Source organism: Sceloporus occidentalis, unplaced genomic scaffold (assembly GCF_023333645.1).
Source record: "Sceloporus occidentalis isolate IW3139 unplaced genomic scaffold, rSceOcc1.0.p SCAF_21, whole genome shotgun sequence".
Lineage (NCBI taxonomy): Eukaryota > Metazoa > Chordata > Lepidosauria > Squamata > Phrynosomatidae > Sceloporus > Sceloporus occidentalis.
The window spans coordinates 2,911,118-2,923,874 of NW_028317001.1; the positions used below are offsets into that span (position 1 = coordinate 2,911,118).

At 49.2% G+C, this 12,757-nt stretch overlaps 1 protein-coding gene across 4 annotated transcripts in view; it reads left to right on the plus strand.

Moving 5' to 3' along the window:
- SPECC1 (sperm antigen with calponin homology and coiled-coil domains 1) overlaps nucleotides 1–12,757 on the plus strand; it is a 58,070-nt gene that overhangs the window by 7,539 nt on the left and 37,774 nt on the right. For 3 of the 4 annotated variants that reach the window (XM_089484095.1, XM_089484096.1, XM_089484094.1), the window contains exons 2-3: nucleotides 1,918–2,109; nucleotides 3,732–3,867. In XM_089484095.1, the coding sequence (XP_089340221.1) occupies nucleotides 1,945–2,109; nucleotides 3,732–3,867 (301 nt within the window). In that variant the 5' untranslated portion in view covers nucleotides 1,918–1,944. Of the gene's footprint in view, nucleotides 1–1,917; nucleotides 2,110–3,731; nucleotides 3,868–8,226; nucleotides 8,566–12,757 lie in introns of those variants that run through there. The other variant, XM_089484097.1, reaches the window with a different exon arrangement.

Sequence of the window (12,757 nt, forward strand, 5' to 3'; positions counted from 1 at the left end):
GGTGTCCAGTTAAGAGGGCCAGTCTTCCCACTTTTCCCTGCCCTGACAAGTTGGCGACAGTGGTGCCATGGGATGGAGATATTTCTGTTTCTGGACCATGCTAAGGAGGGTCAGCCCTGGTTAGGACTTGGAGGGAGGGCATTAAGGAATACCAGGCTGCATTTCAGAGGAAGGACCTGGCCAAACCATCTCTGGGGATTCCTTGCCTAAGAAAATCCTATGAAACAGTCCCTTGATTTGGAGAGGTCAGTCCTGACTTATCTTCTGCCATGCCACTTTTTCGCCTGCTTTCAAAAGGCCCCAGTTTCTCTGTCCTCCTCTGGTTTGTCCTTACGCTCACTCTTCCTCAATAGTAAACCTTGCCATCCTGACCACAATATAATGTGTCTTGGCCACAAACGTCCTAGGTTTCATCGGAGAAATGTTGGAGAGCTTGTATTTCTTGCCCTAACCTGTGCCCTCTTTCCTTAATGTGCCCAGCTTGCTTTCCAAGATCGGGGCAGCAGACCTTCGCTTTTGCAAAGGACTTCCTCGCCCTCGTGATCAGCTTCCTCTGTTCTGCAAAAGGCTGGCCTCTGAGAAACCAGTGAGTCAGATGGACCCGTGGGGCTCTGTCGAATCTACCAATCTTGCGGTTTCAAACTGCAAGGACGTCTCTCAGCTCCTCGTATCTTTATTTTCTTCCCCCATCCGCTTCCTACACAACCCAGCGGGGAAGCCATGACAACTCCAGTGTGTTCCCTTTATCTCCCTTGCAATTCTGTTCGGTCCAAGAATAGCTGACTTTTCGGTTAAGGTAGCCGCGCAGAGACCAAAAAAGACACGGCAGACGCATTAGGCGGGCCCTTTCCCCACTTTTATCCTCACAACAACCTTGTCAGGTAGAGAAAAAGAGAGGATGGGTCATCCAGGTTGTCCTCATGAGCTTCTGGACAGGGAACCTGGCTCATCTCCAAGCCAAATGTAACTTCACAGATGCACTCATTCCACATTTTAATCCTTGTTGCAAGGAATCCAGGGCGGCATCCATGCTTTTCCTACTGCCAGTCCTTGGCGGAGGAGGCGAAGGAACAGAAAGACTATTGGAAACAGATTTCCCATCCCTGGCCGCCCACTCCTCTGCCTCCAAAAGGCTGGCGTTCTCAGCATCCGGTACCACATCAGGCGAAGGAGAACAGAGTCGTGAGGCTTGGGATGTAGAGGAAAAAATGTGTCAGAGGAAACGTTCGTATTGGTCTGCTTCGATGGAGGAAAAGCAGTCAGAATACAGTTAACAAAGCCTGCAATGAAATGTGGGCTGGAAAATAAAGGGGTTCAGCTCTATCCTAAAAATCAATATATTGTGGGCTTCATCCGAAGGGCCTTCTGACACCCAGAAGCACACTTTGCCCACCCCTGCCTTAAAGGCTTTTAATCCTCTGGACAATTTAATTGCATGTTGACAGTTGCTTTTTGTAGGGTTTTACTCATGTCTTCCAAATGTACATTTATCTCTGTGTGTTTTAATACCTGTAAGCTGCCTCTGAATCCCACTTTTTGGGTAAAGGTGGGCTGTATGTGATATCATCCATCGTCACCATTGTCATATCTGGCTAAAAATATTACGGTTTGGCAGCCCCAGTAAATCCTTTCCCTTCCCGCTTTTTTTTTTAATAACTTTTGGTACCTTGATCTGTCCTGGATGTGGCTTGGCCATAGCTTTCCCAGTTTTCATCTTGGAGGGTACGTAAAAGCTGTTCTGTGAGGATGTTCCAACTCTGTGTGCGAGACATATGGCAGCATATTTGGCCCATCTCTTCCAGCTGCTGTGTAAGCTTTAGCCAGATGTTTTCCTCCTGTGTCTGCTTTTCTCATAACTGCCCTTCATCTCCTACACACACACACACACTTCATGTTGTGTTTTTAATTATTTTGCAGGCTGACGTCCTCACATCCGGAAGGAAAATGAAAAGCGCAGCCCGGCCATGGAGCGCATCCGTCGCATCCAAGCAAGGCAGCCATGGAATGGATCGAGGGAAGCTGCTGCCCACCCCTTCGGGGGGCATGAAGACCTCCAAATCTTCCACCTCGCTGGCCTTCGACTCTCGGCTCAGCAAGGTGGGCAGCACGGTGGGTGGCGCAGAGATTTCCGAACACGCTCTCTCTCTATCTGTGTGTACGCATGTGTGCAGAAAAGCAGAGTTCCATAATTGTCTCCAGACCTAAATGTTGGATGGAAGAGTCTGAGTGTTGCAGTCCAAAAAAACCTCCCAGTAACATGTCCAGTTTCCACACCACCTGAACATGCTACCCATTTGTTGTTGGGACTGCAACACCCAGAATCCTCCATCCAGCCCTGGAACACTTAGTTCTGGGGAAAATTATGGAACTGTACTATGTGACTGTTCATTCCAAGATATGGCCGTGTTAGTCTGTAAAATTAGTATCTAGTAGCACCTTTGAGACTCACCGAAAGAAAGAAGTTGGCATCTTTCGTAGACTTTAAGTCTACTTCCTCACTAAATGCATCTCACCTCATGCTGCCAACTTCCTTTGAAACTCCAGTGAGTTTCAAAGGTACTACAAGTTCTCTCTACATATGTGACTGTGTGTTGTTGTTACCCGCCTTTAAGGTGACTCTGACTTCTGGTGATCCTCTCCTAAGGTTTTGTAGGCCAAAAATACTGGGTGCCATAGAACTGGCAGGGACAGTCCCGATTAATCCTGTGCCATCTCACTTTTCCAGCTTCTTTTTACATGCCCTGCTTCCTCGCTCTTCTTCCCACTCTGTCCTCAGCTTCCTTAAATTCCTGGAGGCTGAGTTCAACATGCAGAAGTTGTTGCATTCAGTTAACTCAGCAAGAGAGAAGAGGAGAGGTGGCAGAATCTAGCCATTCCTATTAGGCTCAGGCAAAAGTAAATTGTGGTAGTCTCTCCTAGCTTGTGTCTTCTCCCTCTTTTTTAACTTTTGCCATCTTGAGCACATTCTGATGTTCCTTAGCCACATGAGCCCTGAAATGTTGGAAGAGGTATGGAATCAGAGTTAAAACTGTGTAGGAAATCCACAGCTAAAGCACTATTGAGAGCTGGGCATCCAAACTTTGCATGGAAACCTCCAGTGAAGGAGTCTACCACCTTCTGTGCTACCATTTCTTTGGAGGCTTGTTCCCAAAAAAAGAGGGAGCAAAGGGTTAGGAAGTTATCCTTTTACATCTCCGCTCATCCACCCACATCAAAATACAATTCTAAAACCACCACAAGCTGTTGTCAAAGCTTCTCCAAAACCCCAGAAGGCCTTCCAGATGTGTTGGCTTCCTTTAGGCCCTCAGCGGTTTGGAGAAAGGCAGCAGAAGGGGAACTGGTTGCAACCCAGCTGCCACCAGATCAGCATATTATGCAGCAGCAAACCCATGTTTGCTGTTGTTATTTGCCATCAACCCGTCTCTGACTTGTGGTGGCCCTATGAATGAGAGACCTCCAAAAGTCAACAGCTCTGCTCAGGTCTTGCAAACCCAGGGCAGCCTTTGTGGCTTCCTTCATTAAATAAGTCCACTTGTCGTGCAACCTTCCTCTTTCCTTACTGCCTCCTGCTTTGCTGAGCATTACTGTTTTTTACTTACTGTGTGTCAGATCATAGATACATCCGTGCCTGGGTTTTTGTACATTTACGCCTGGGTGGATGCGTTTAGCAGCAGAGGTAGGGGAACCGAGGACATGGACCAAATTCTCTAACTCTCTCCTTTCTCTCACAGCTGAAAAGAGCCAGCAGCGAGGACATGCTGAACAAACCAGGGGTCATGGCGGCCTCGGGGGCTTCGCGGCTGAAGAAGACCATCACGACGGGGGCCATCTCAGAACTGGCTGAGAACCGGCTGCGGCCCAGCACAGGTAGGGAAGTCCTGGGAAGCTGTTTGGCTGACCCTTCTCTCCGTATAATGAACATATGTGCTGCATTTTTATTGTGTCGGTGAGAGTAGTTGGAGTTGGCGACTGGACTAGGGATTGGTTTAGCATCCACTCCAACTGCTCCAGTTTGGTAGGGACATTCCCAGTTTGCCATCCCACTTTCTCTGGTGCTTTTAAAACGTCCCAGTTTCTCTCCTCCTCCTCCTGCTTTTCCCCTCTGTCCTCAGCTTACTTGAATTGCTGCAAACTGAGTTCAGAGGGTTAAAGGGTAAAAGCATTTTGCACTCAGCAAGGGTGAAATCTTACCCTTTTCTAAACTCAGTACAGAAATCCCAGGGTTTCCCTCCTTAAAAATAGTAGTCTGGTGTGTTCTTGGGCAGCGCTTGTGGAAGTTGTTCTCTTGGACCACAACTCTAAGGATCCCTCCTGGTGCCTCACAATCCTCTATTCGTCTTTCATCCCCAGGAAGGCAGACTTTGTGAAAGTTATAGGACGCATCTCCTGGGATTTCGTTTCACTTACGGAGACGGGAAACAGGAAGCAATATTTGTTTCCTGTCCATCCTGGCTTTGAACTCTCCGTCAGGTTTTCCTGCCTCACCTCTTTGCACTTCTGTCGTTTAACCGCTAGAGAGTGCCAGCAGCGTAAAGTCTAAAAGGTTGCAGAATCCTTACCAGATGCGAGCGTTTTCAGCTTGAGGCATTGCCAGAAAAATGCAGTCTTATCCAGCAGCGGGTGCCTGATCCCTCCCCATCTTTGTTTGACTTTTATCTTTCGCAAACGAAATAAGTACAACGGGCCCCCGGTATCCACTGGGGTTTGGTTCCAGTAACCTTCCATGGACAACAAAACCTGTGGATGCTCGAGAAGAGAGAGATCCAGTTAAGCATACTCTGATGCAGTGTCAGTGTTTTATATTCGGGTTCAAAACTGAACAGTGGACGTTTTGATTTTTCTTAAAGCTTTGGAGTCCTTGTTAAATATTTTAAGATGCATGGCTTGACAGCATGCGAGTCCCTTAATGCCCCTGGAATCATTTTCCAAAGCAATTGGCGTTTTATTTGGTCGCAGCAAACCCCCCTAAAATAATCCCGTGTTCACTTTAGGGTTGGGATGTTAGAGGAAAGATAAAGGAAAATATGATTTTATGTTTGCAGTCAGCCTGAATATGGTCATCCTGTTGTTCAACACCTTTGTTTCTTCTCTACATCGCATCTCTCGGGTGTTATCGGTCCTCTTTGCATTTTTAAACAATTCCTAGGGTTGGCAGACCTTAAAGTCTCAGGGTCCCAGAGGTCACCCAGTGGGTTTCCATGCCCAAGTAGGGATTCAAACCCCAGCCTCCGCAGCCGTAACCTCTGCACCACAGTGCCCCTCTCTAGTTGTTATGCCTACACTCTTTTCCTTTAACAGACTTCCTTTTTCTCCTTGGAAGGACCAAACAGCCCCAATAAAACCTGGTTGTCTTGGTCCCCCTTTTAATGAGCCCTTTCCTTTCCCTCATAAAATGCAAACAGACTCCTTCTTCCTAACCAACCAAAGCCTTTGCAGACCCTGTGCTTGGGTGTATGTATATGTTGTGTGTGTGTTGTGTTATTGCCTCCCCCATCCCACCCCAACAGACCTCTGGCATTTGACAAGGCCTGTTTCTTGCAATCTGTCACATCAAAGGGGAACAGGAGGCCTTCCTTGACTTGTGGGGGGTGTGCGTGTGCGTTTTGCCCTCGTTTTCGGCTCAGTTGGATTCAGGAAACGCAGACCAGGGCCACATGCCAAGGAGGAATCCCATAGATGAGTTCGGTATTGGAGGGGAGGCATCCTGAAATGTAACGGATGCGCCGCCTTTTCCTTCTTAGCCATGGTGGGTGGTTATCGAGCCCTCTTGTTGTGTTGTTGTTATTGACTGCCTCCAAATGGACCTCGATTAATGGTGCCACTATGAATGCATGATGTAGATCCTCTGTGGACATTATTTTGCTCTCTCTAGGAATCTCTTGAGTCCTCCAGAAAAATTCTGCTGGAGGTTGACCATAGAGTTGCACCGGAGGACCTAAAGATTCCTAGAGCAAACACTTCCCTGGGCTTTTGTGGGTCCTCCAACGTGATTCTGTGCTCAAATTCTGACAGATGTTGACCGTAAAGTTCTGCTGGAGGACCTGGAAATCCCTCGAGAGGTTAAAAAAGTACTGTTTGTGTTTTTGTTTGCGGTTTCTTCGCTTTCGTGGCTGTCCTGCGCCCCTGACCCCAGCAAATGCGGAGGGAGAAGTGTAATTGCTCCAAGCCTGTGGTCTTTTCTACTAGTAGTATGGTGCCGTCTGTGTATCTTGGATTGTTGATATCCCTTCCTCCGATCGAAATAGGAATTAGGGCTCGGAACCGGTACCTTCGGAAGTCATTGCTTTCTCTGTGGCATGCATCTACACCTGAGAAACAACGTGGTCTGACTCCACTTTAACTGCCACGGCTCCCTCCTACAGAAATCCTGGGACTTGTAGTTTGGTGAGGCACCAGCACTCTTTGGCAGAAAAAGGCCCAGGTCCATGTAAGTCCCAGCATCCCATGGGATGGAGCAGCAGCCCTTAAAGTGGTGTCAAACTGCATCCTTTCTACAGTGTAGATGCACCCAAGATGTTACTTTACAGGCCTGTAAGTACCTGGGTTTTCGTATGTTTAATTTTCTGCCTCCTCCCAACCCACCAGGAGGCAAAGCGTTCATCCTGTTGGGTTGGTAGCAAAACAGCTGGGTTTAATTTTGGGGAAATGGGATGTATGGGGGGGGGGAGAAGAGGGGCAGCCCTTCAGGGTGGTCAGAGGGGCCTTAAGACCCCTGCTTCGATCCTCTTGGGGTCTTACAAAGCAATCCAAAGGGGCTCCTGGTCCTCAGAAAGTTAGATCTGTCAAGCTTCCCACACACATAGGCACACAACTCTAGGCTGCATCCCCACTGCATAAGTAAACCAGTTTGACACCACTTGATCTGCCATGGCCCCATGCTAGGGAATCCTAGGATTTCTTCCTCTTTTTCTTCCTCCTCCTCCTTTCCTTCCTTCCTTCCTTCCTTCCTTCCTTCCTTCCTTTCATCCTCCTCTCCTCTTTCCTCCACTGCCTTTTCTTCTTCCTTCTTTTGTTTTTCCTCCTCCCTCCTCCACTTTTCCCTTTCCTCTTTCTCTTCTGTCTCCTTCTTTCTTCCTCCCTCCTCCACAGTCCACTGGTTTTTCTTCCTCCCCCCTTTTCTTCTTCCTCTTCCTCCCTCAACTGCCTCCTCCTCCTCCTCGTCTTCCTCTTTTTCCTTCTCTTTCCTCCTGCGCCTTGTCTTCTTTTCCTCCTCTGCCTCCTTTCTTCTTCCTCTTCCTCCTCCCTCCACTGGCTTTTCTTCTTCCTCCGCTTCCTCTTCCTCTTCCTCCCCTGACTTGTCTTCTTCCTCCTCCTCTGCCTCCTTTCTTCTCCTTCCTTTTCTTCCACTGCCTTGTCTTCCTCCTCCTCCTCCTCCTCCTCCTCCTCCTCTTCTGCCGCCTTTCTTCTCCTTCCTCTTCCTCCACTGCCTTGTCTTCCTCCTCCTCCTCCTCTTCTGCCACCTTTCTTCTCCTTCCTCTTCCTCCACTGCCTTGTCTTCCTCCTCCTCTTCTGCCTCCTTTCTTCTCCTCCTCTGCCTCCTTTCTTCTTCCTCTTCCTCCTCCCTCCACTGGCTTTTCTTCTTCCTCCGCTTCCTCTTCCTCTTCCTCCCCTTACTTGTCTTCTTCCTCCTCCTCTGCCTCCTTTCTTCTCCTTCCTCTTCCTCCACTGCCTTGTCTTCCTCCTCCTCCTCCTTTCTTCTCCTTCCTCTTCCTCCACTGCCTTGTCTTCCTCCTCCTCCTCTTCTGCCTCCTTTATTCTCCTTCCTCTTCCTCCACTGCCTTGTCTTCCTCCTCCTCCTCCTCCTTTCTTCTCCTTCCTCTTCCTCCACTGCCTTGTCTTCCTCCTCCTCCTCCTCCTCCTCCTCTTCTGCCTCCTTTCTTCTGCTTCCTCTTCCTCCACTGCCTTGTCTTCCTCCTCCTCCTCCTCCTCCTCCTCCTCCTCCTCCTCTTCTGCCTCCTTTCTTCTGCTTCCTCTTCCTCCACTGCCTTGTCTTCCTCCTCCTCCTCCTCCTCCTCCTCCTCCTCTGCCTCCTTTCTTCTCCTTCCTCTTCTTCCCCTGCCTTGTCTTCCTCCTCTGCCTCTTTCCTTCTCCTTCTACCCCCTTCTTCCTCCTGCTCTTCCTCCTCTTGCAGTGCCTCCCTCTGCCTCTAGGAGGCCTTCCTTCCCTGCCTTTCCCTTGGCAGCTCCATCCATCCATTCATTCATTCCAGCAGCAGCTGCTGCATCGACTGCCATGGGGAGAAGGAGGCGTGGAGTGGGGCAGAGAAAGGAAGCCTGCCCAGCCCCATTGTAACGAAGTGGGAGGAGAAGGAGAAGGAAGGCTGGTCCCCCAGGGAGGAGGGAAGATGCCTGAGCTGCAGAAGGAGCAGGGCAGGGTCCAGCCGCCTGGCCTCAGAGGCAGCCCTGGAAGCAACTGACCCCCTGGATCCCTCCTTCGCCATCAGCCTGGGTCTCCCCACCACCACCATCATCACCCCCCAAAGAAGATGAAGAGGCCCAGGGAGCCTTAGAAGAGGAGCCCCCAAGATGGGCAACCAGCCGGCAAGACCCGAGGAGCCGGAGCCAGGTCTGTTTTAGGGGGAGACTGCTGTGGGTGGCCTGGGTTTTTTTTCTTTGCAGATAGGGAAGGGAGAAGCCAACATTATCCCACTCCCCTCCATCAAAGAAGGAAAGGCCAAAGCCAGGAGCCAGGTTTGTTTGGGGGGGAGACAGGGAGAGGGATTGCTTTGGGTGACACCTATCTTCCTTGCAACACTATTCCTCCCTTTGCAAAAGAAAAAGAACCCACAAAGAAGAAAGGGCAAAGGCGGAGGTGGCTGTCACTTTTTTGGGGGGGGGGGTCTTACTGTTCCCAGGGACCCCTTCACCTTGCCAGGTTCAGTTGGCAAAATCCACCCCTCTAGACTTTCCAAGAGAGGACACTCTATTCTGGAGGAAATCCCCCAAACCAGTGGGTTGGGGGTATGTGTCTCCCCGCTAGAAATAGCCATATATAAACCATATGAAGGTCCAACTTCATAATGCAAAAGATCTCTAAAAACCAGGGGAGCTTCTCCCCTCTGCATTGATGTCTCCCTTTATGTGTGGGGGGCATGGAGGAAGAAATGGGCATTGCTTGGCAGGTTAGGAGTGGCTCTTTTTCTCTCTCTGGTGGGGTTCAAAGGAGCATGTTTTGGCCAAGAGTTTGGGGCGATGGTCTGCTCGGGATTAAAAGACCCCAGACCCCTATCTATCTGTTTCTCTTTCTGTCTCTCTCGCTATATATATGTTCAGCAATGAAAGTGGGCTGTGTTTTGTTATTATTCCAATATGATTATCTGCGAAGCAACCAGTTTATTGAAAGGCGGGTCATATTCGTTCGTTCGTGGACTTGGAAGGCTTTGCGAAAAGACTTTTCCTTTCCTTTCAGTTAGCGCAGCAACGTAAAGGTGTACTTGTTGGGCTCCTGGTATAGACGGCTGAGCCATGCTAGTGCTGAGTGCCACTGTTTTGAGGGCACAGGGGTGGATGCATGGCAAAAAAGTGGGCGTGCTGCAAAGAAGAACCTAGTTTATAAAACATATACAGGTACGGACAAGGGTCATTCGGTGCCAGCCAGCTGGTCGGTGAAGCATGGCTCTTGAAGGGATGCCCACCCATCCTGGGTCAAAGCTGCCTTGGGGGATCCTTCCCCAGACCGGTGCCATCTCTAGACTTCTGTGCCATCTCCGGATGTACCATTCAGCCTTTCAGAGACCGGGCAGAAGGGGGTGAGGAGAGCTTGGGAACGGTTGCCAGGCTCTTTGGCTCTTTTGTGGGAATGCCTGCCTCCCTTCTCCTCCATTGTCCTTTGGAAAGTGCCCTCTTGTGCATACTAAGCAGCTTCAGGGCAGTGGGGCAGGTCTGGGGAGGGTTGGAGAAAAGAAAGGCCTTCTCTTTCTCCTCCTCCTTCTCCCCTTTCCTTTTGTGGGTTCAGTAAGTCATCTCCCCGCCTGAGCAGAGGAAGACTTGATAGTAGGAGATGGACACGGGACCCTGCCCACTATCCATTTCACGGTTCTTCTTTTGCTGGAGGGTGATAAAATGCAAGTGTGTGTGTGTGTATATGCATCCAATATCGCACACTTTCCAGCCATCTCGATATGCCAGGTTAAAACTTTTCCAACTGCGTTGAAAATGTCCCGGCTTTTCCTTTCAGTCCTCCCTTTGTCCTCAGCCTTACATCCATTGCTGCAAAAAGGCAAAAGCAGTTTGCAATCCATTAACTTTCTGGGGAGAGGAGGAAGAGGCAGAATCTCATCCTTCCCAGTTGGCTCAAACAAAAGCAAACTTCTGTAACCTTTCCTATCTTTTCGGCAACTCGTAGGCCATACTGGTTTGTATGTTGAAGATCTGTTTAACTTAGATCGAGTCTACACTGCAGAAATAATACACTTCGATACCACTTTAACATCCTCATCCATAATTGGGGCATCTTGGCCGCGCTTTGGCGTTACCTGCATCCCGATTTTCATCTGCAAAGTTAAAGTGGTGTGATACTGGATTATTTCTTCAGTGTGGATCCATCCCCAGTCGCAGTTTTGAGTCCAACTGGGAAGAGGATGACATTGCCAGCGCCTGCTTTCGTGGGCTCCGGTCCAGTGCCGCCCGAGTCCACTATTGTGATGCTCAAAGGTGGCACTGGATATCTCTATTTCTTTTTATGCCAAAACAGACTAGCAGGCTTTATCTCTTTGGAAAGAAACCGTTCGCTTTGGGGAAGAGGGGATGGAAATGGAAAATATGCCTCCGCTCGATAAGAACGGATGTCTCTTGTGGCTTGGAGTGACCTTCGGAGGAAACTTCCATGTGTGTGTCCCTTGCACAGCTTCTATTTATCCTTCCATTTTTATAACTCTTTTAAGTTCCATGCTTGACGGATTGTCCCAAAACTTTCCAAACCCGGGATCTTTGGAGATTCCCATGTTTCCAGTCCTTGAAAATCGCTAACTGTTAGGCCATACTGGTCTATATGCCGAATGTCTGTTTAGCAGGTCCAGTCCACAGTGCACTTTGACGCTACTTTAACTACCGCGGTTCAATGCCATGGCATTCAGGGATTTGTAATTTGGTGAGATGTTTAACCTGTTTTGTCAAAGAGCCCTGGTGCCACAACAAACGTCAAATCCCAGATGTCCTTAGCGTTGAGCCATGTAGTATCAAACTGCATTATTTGCAGAGGGTGGCTTTGGAGGTAAATATCCTTTTCTATTTGAAGAGAAGCTGGATGGACATTTGTGGGGGAGTTTGGATGCATCCCAGACTATAGATCTGAGGAGTGGGTTCGAGTAGATGGCTTCGAAGGCCCCCTTTCTACACTGAGTTTGGAAGAAACGCTCCTTTGGGGACCACAACTTTTTAAGGCTTGCTTGCAGTCTTAAAACAGGTGATCTTCCCCCCTCCGCAAGGCTATTTTGATCACCACAAACCATTTTGGAAAGGTGGGACGTGTGTTTAGTGCAGATGCAAACAGGGGGGGGGGGGGAAACATTGCCCCAGGGATGTCCTAAAAAGAGAAGATCGCATCAGGTATCTTGTCTCTCAACCGCCTCATCCACCCTCGGAAAAATACCTGCGACGGGTTTTGCCGGTCGGTGGAATTTGGGCGAGATGGTTATTTAGGTTGCCCAATCGGTATGCATACGTTTTCTGCCGGCAGCTTCCTTTGCTAGTTTCCTCTCCAGCTGTTGGGTGGATCCTTTTTCTTTTTTTGGGGCCTAAAATTACTTCCAGCAAAAAATCACCTTTATTTGTTGGTTCGTTTCAGGTGGGGTTGCAACCAGACACTGAAATTGCTCTGCCCTATGAATTTGAACTGAGCACGGTCTGGGGGAATCGTAACTCCCAGAATCCCCCCTTTGTCCATTTGGAGGGGATTTTACAAGTCTTGATATGAACCCAACAAACCCAATGTCTATGCATTCTTTTATGGCAGGATGTGAGCACCAAACCTGGTCTCTTGAGGTTGCGTGAGTCAGGAACCGTCTTGTCTGGAAGGGAGGAATAGAAAGGCTGGCTGGAGGTAACAGGCCTAACGCAACGGGAGATGACTTCACTGCCCCCAAAACTTGCATCTCAGCGCTGAAACTGAGCATCAGGCCACATGAGTCAATCCCGAGCATGCCCCTGAGCATGCACAGAGCTGTTTCCCTTCCACCGCAAAACTAACAAGGCATTTTTGTGTCTCGGCCGCCCTTGGCGCAGCGATGCAAAATAGGCAAGTGTGGTTTTATCTCCTGTCTCGCAGAGAAACCTACAAGGCTAAAACCAGTTCCAGACTGGGTTTAAAAACCAACGCTGTACTGGGCGATCAGTGTTGTCTCGCTCTGCAAAAGTCTCAGGTAGTGAAAAGAGTGTCTATTTTGGACTGTATCTCTTAAAATGTCTTCCAGGTTTTAAACCCGTCTCAGGCAAGTCTCTTTCTTTCAGCCTGACCTACCGGTTGTTGTAAATATATAGTGGGACAAAGGGGTCTCTCAACCCCGTTGGGGAAAACAACAACAACAGGGATACACAATCTCACAGAGGAAGAAAGAGCTAAGTCCAAACTTGCCAACTCAGTCTTATCTGGCAAAGGCCTGGAATAGATTCCTTTCTATTCCTAGATGCACAAAGGAAGCTGGCAAGCCATCCAAGGGGTGAGTAACCCACCCATCTAAGGCGATGTTAATAGGGCCTGCGTGGCCCTGCTGCTTCACTCATCCCCCAAAAATTCAGACCATGAACCCGAGGGGTGGGCA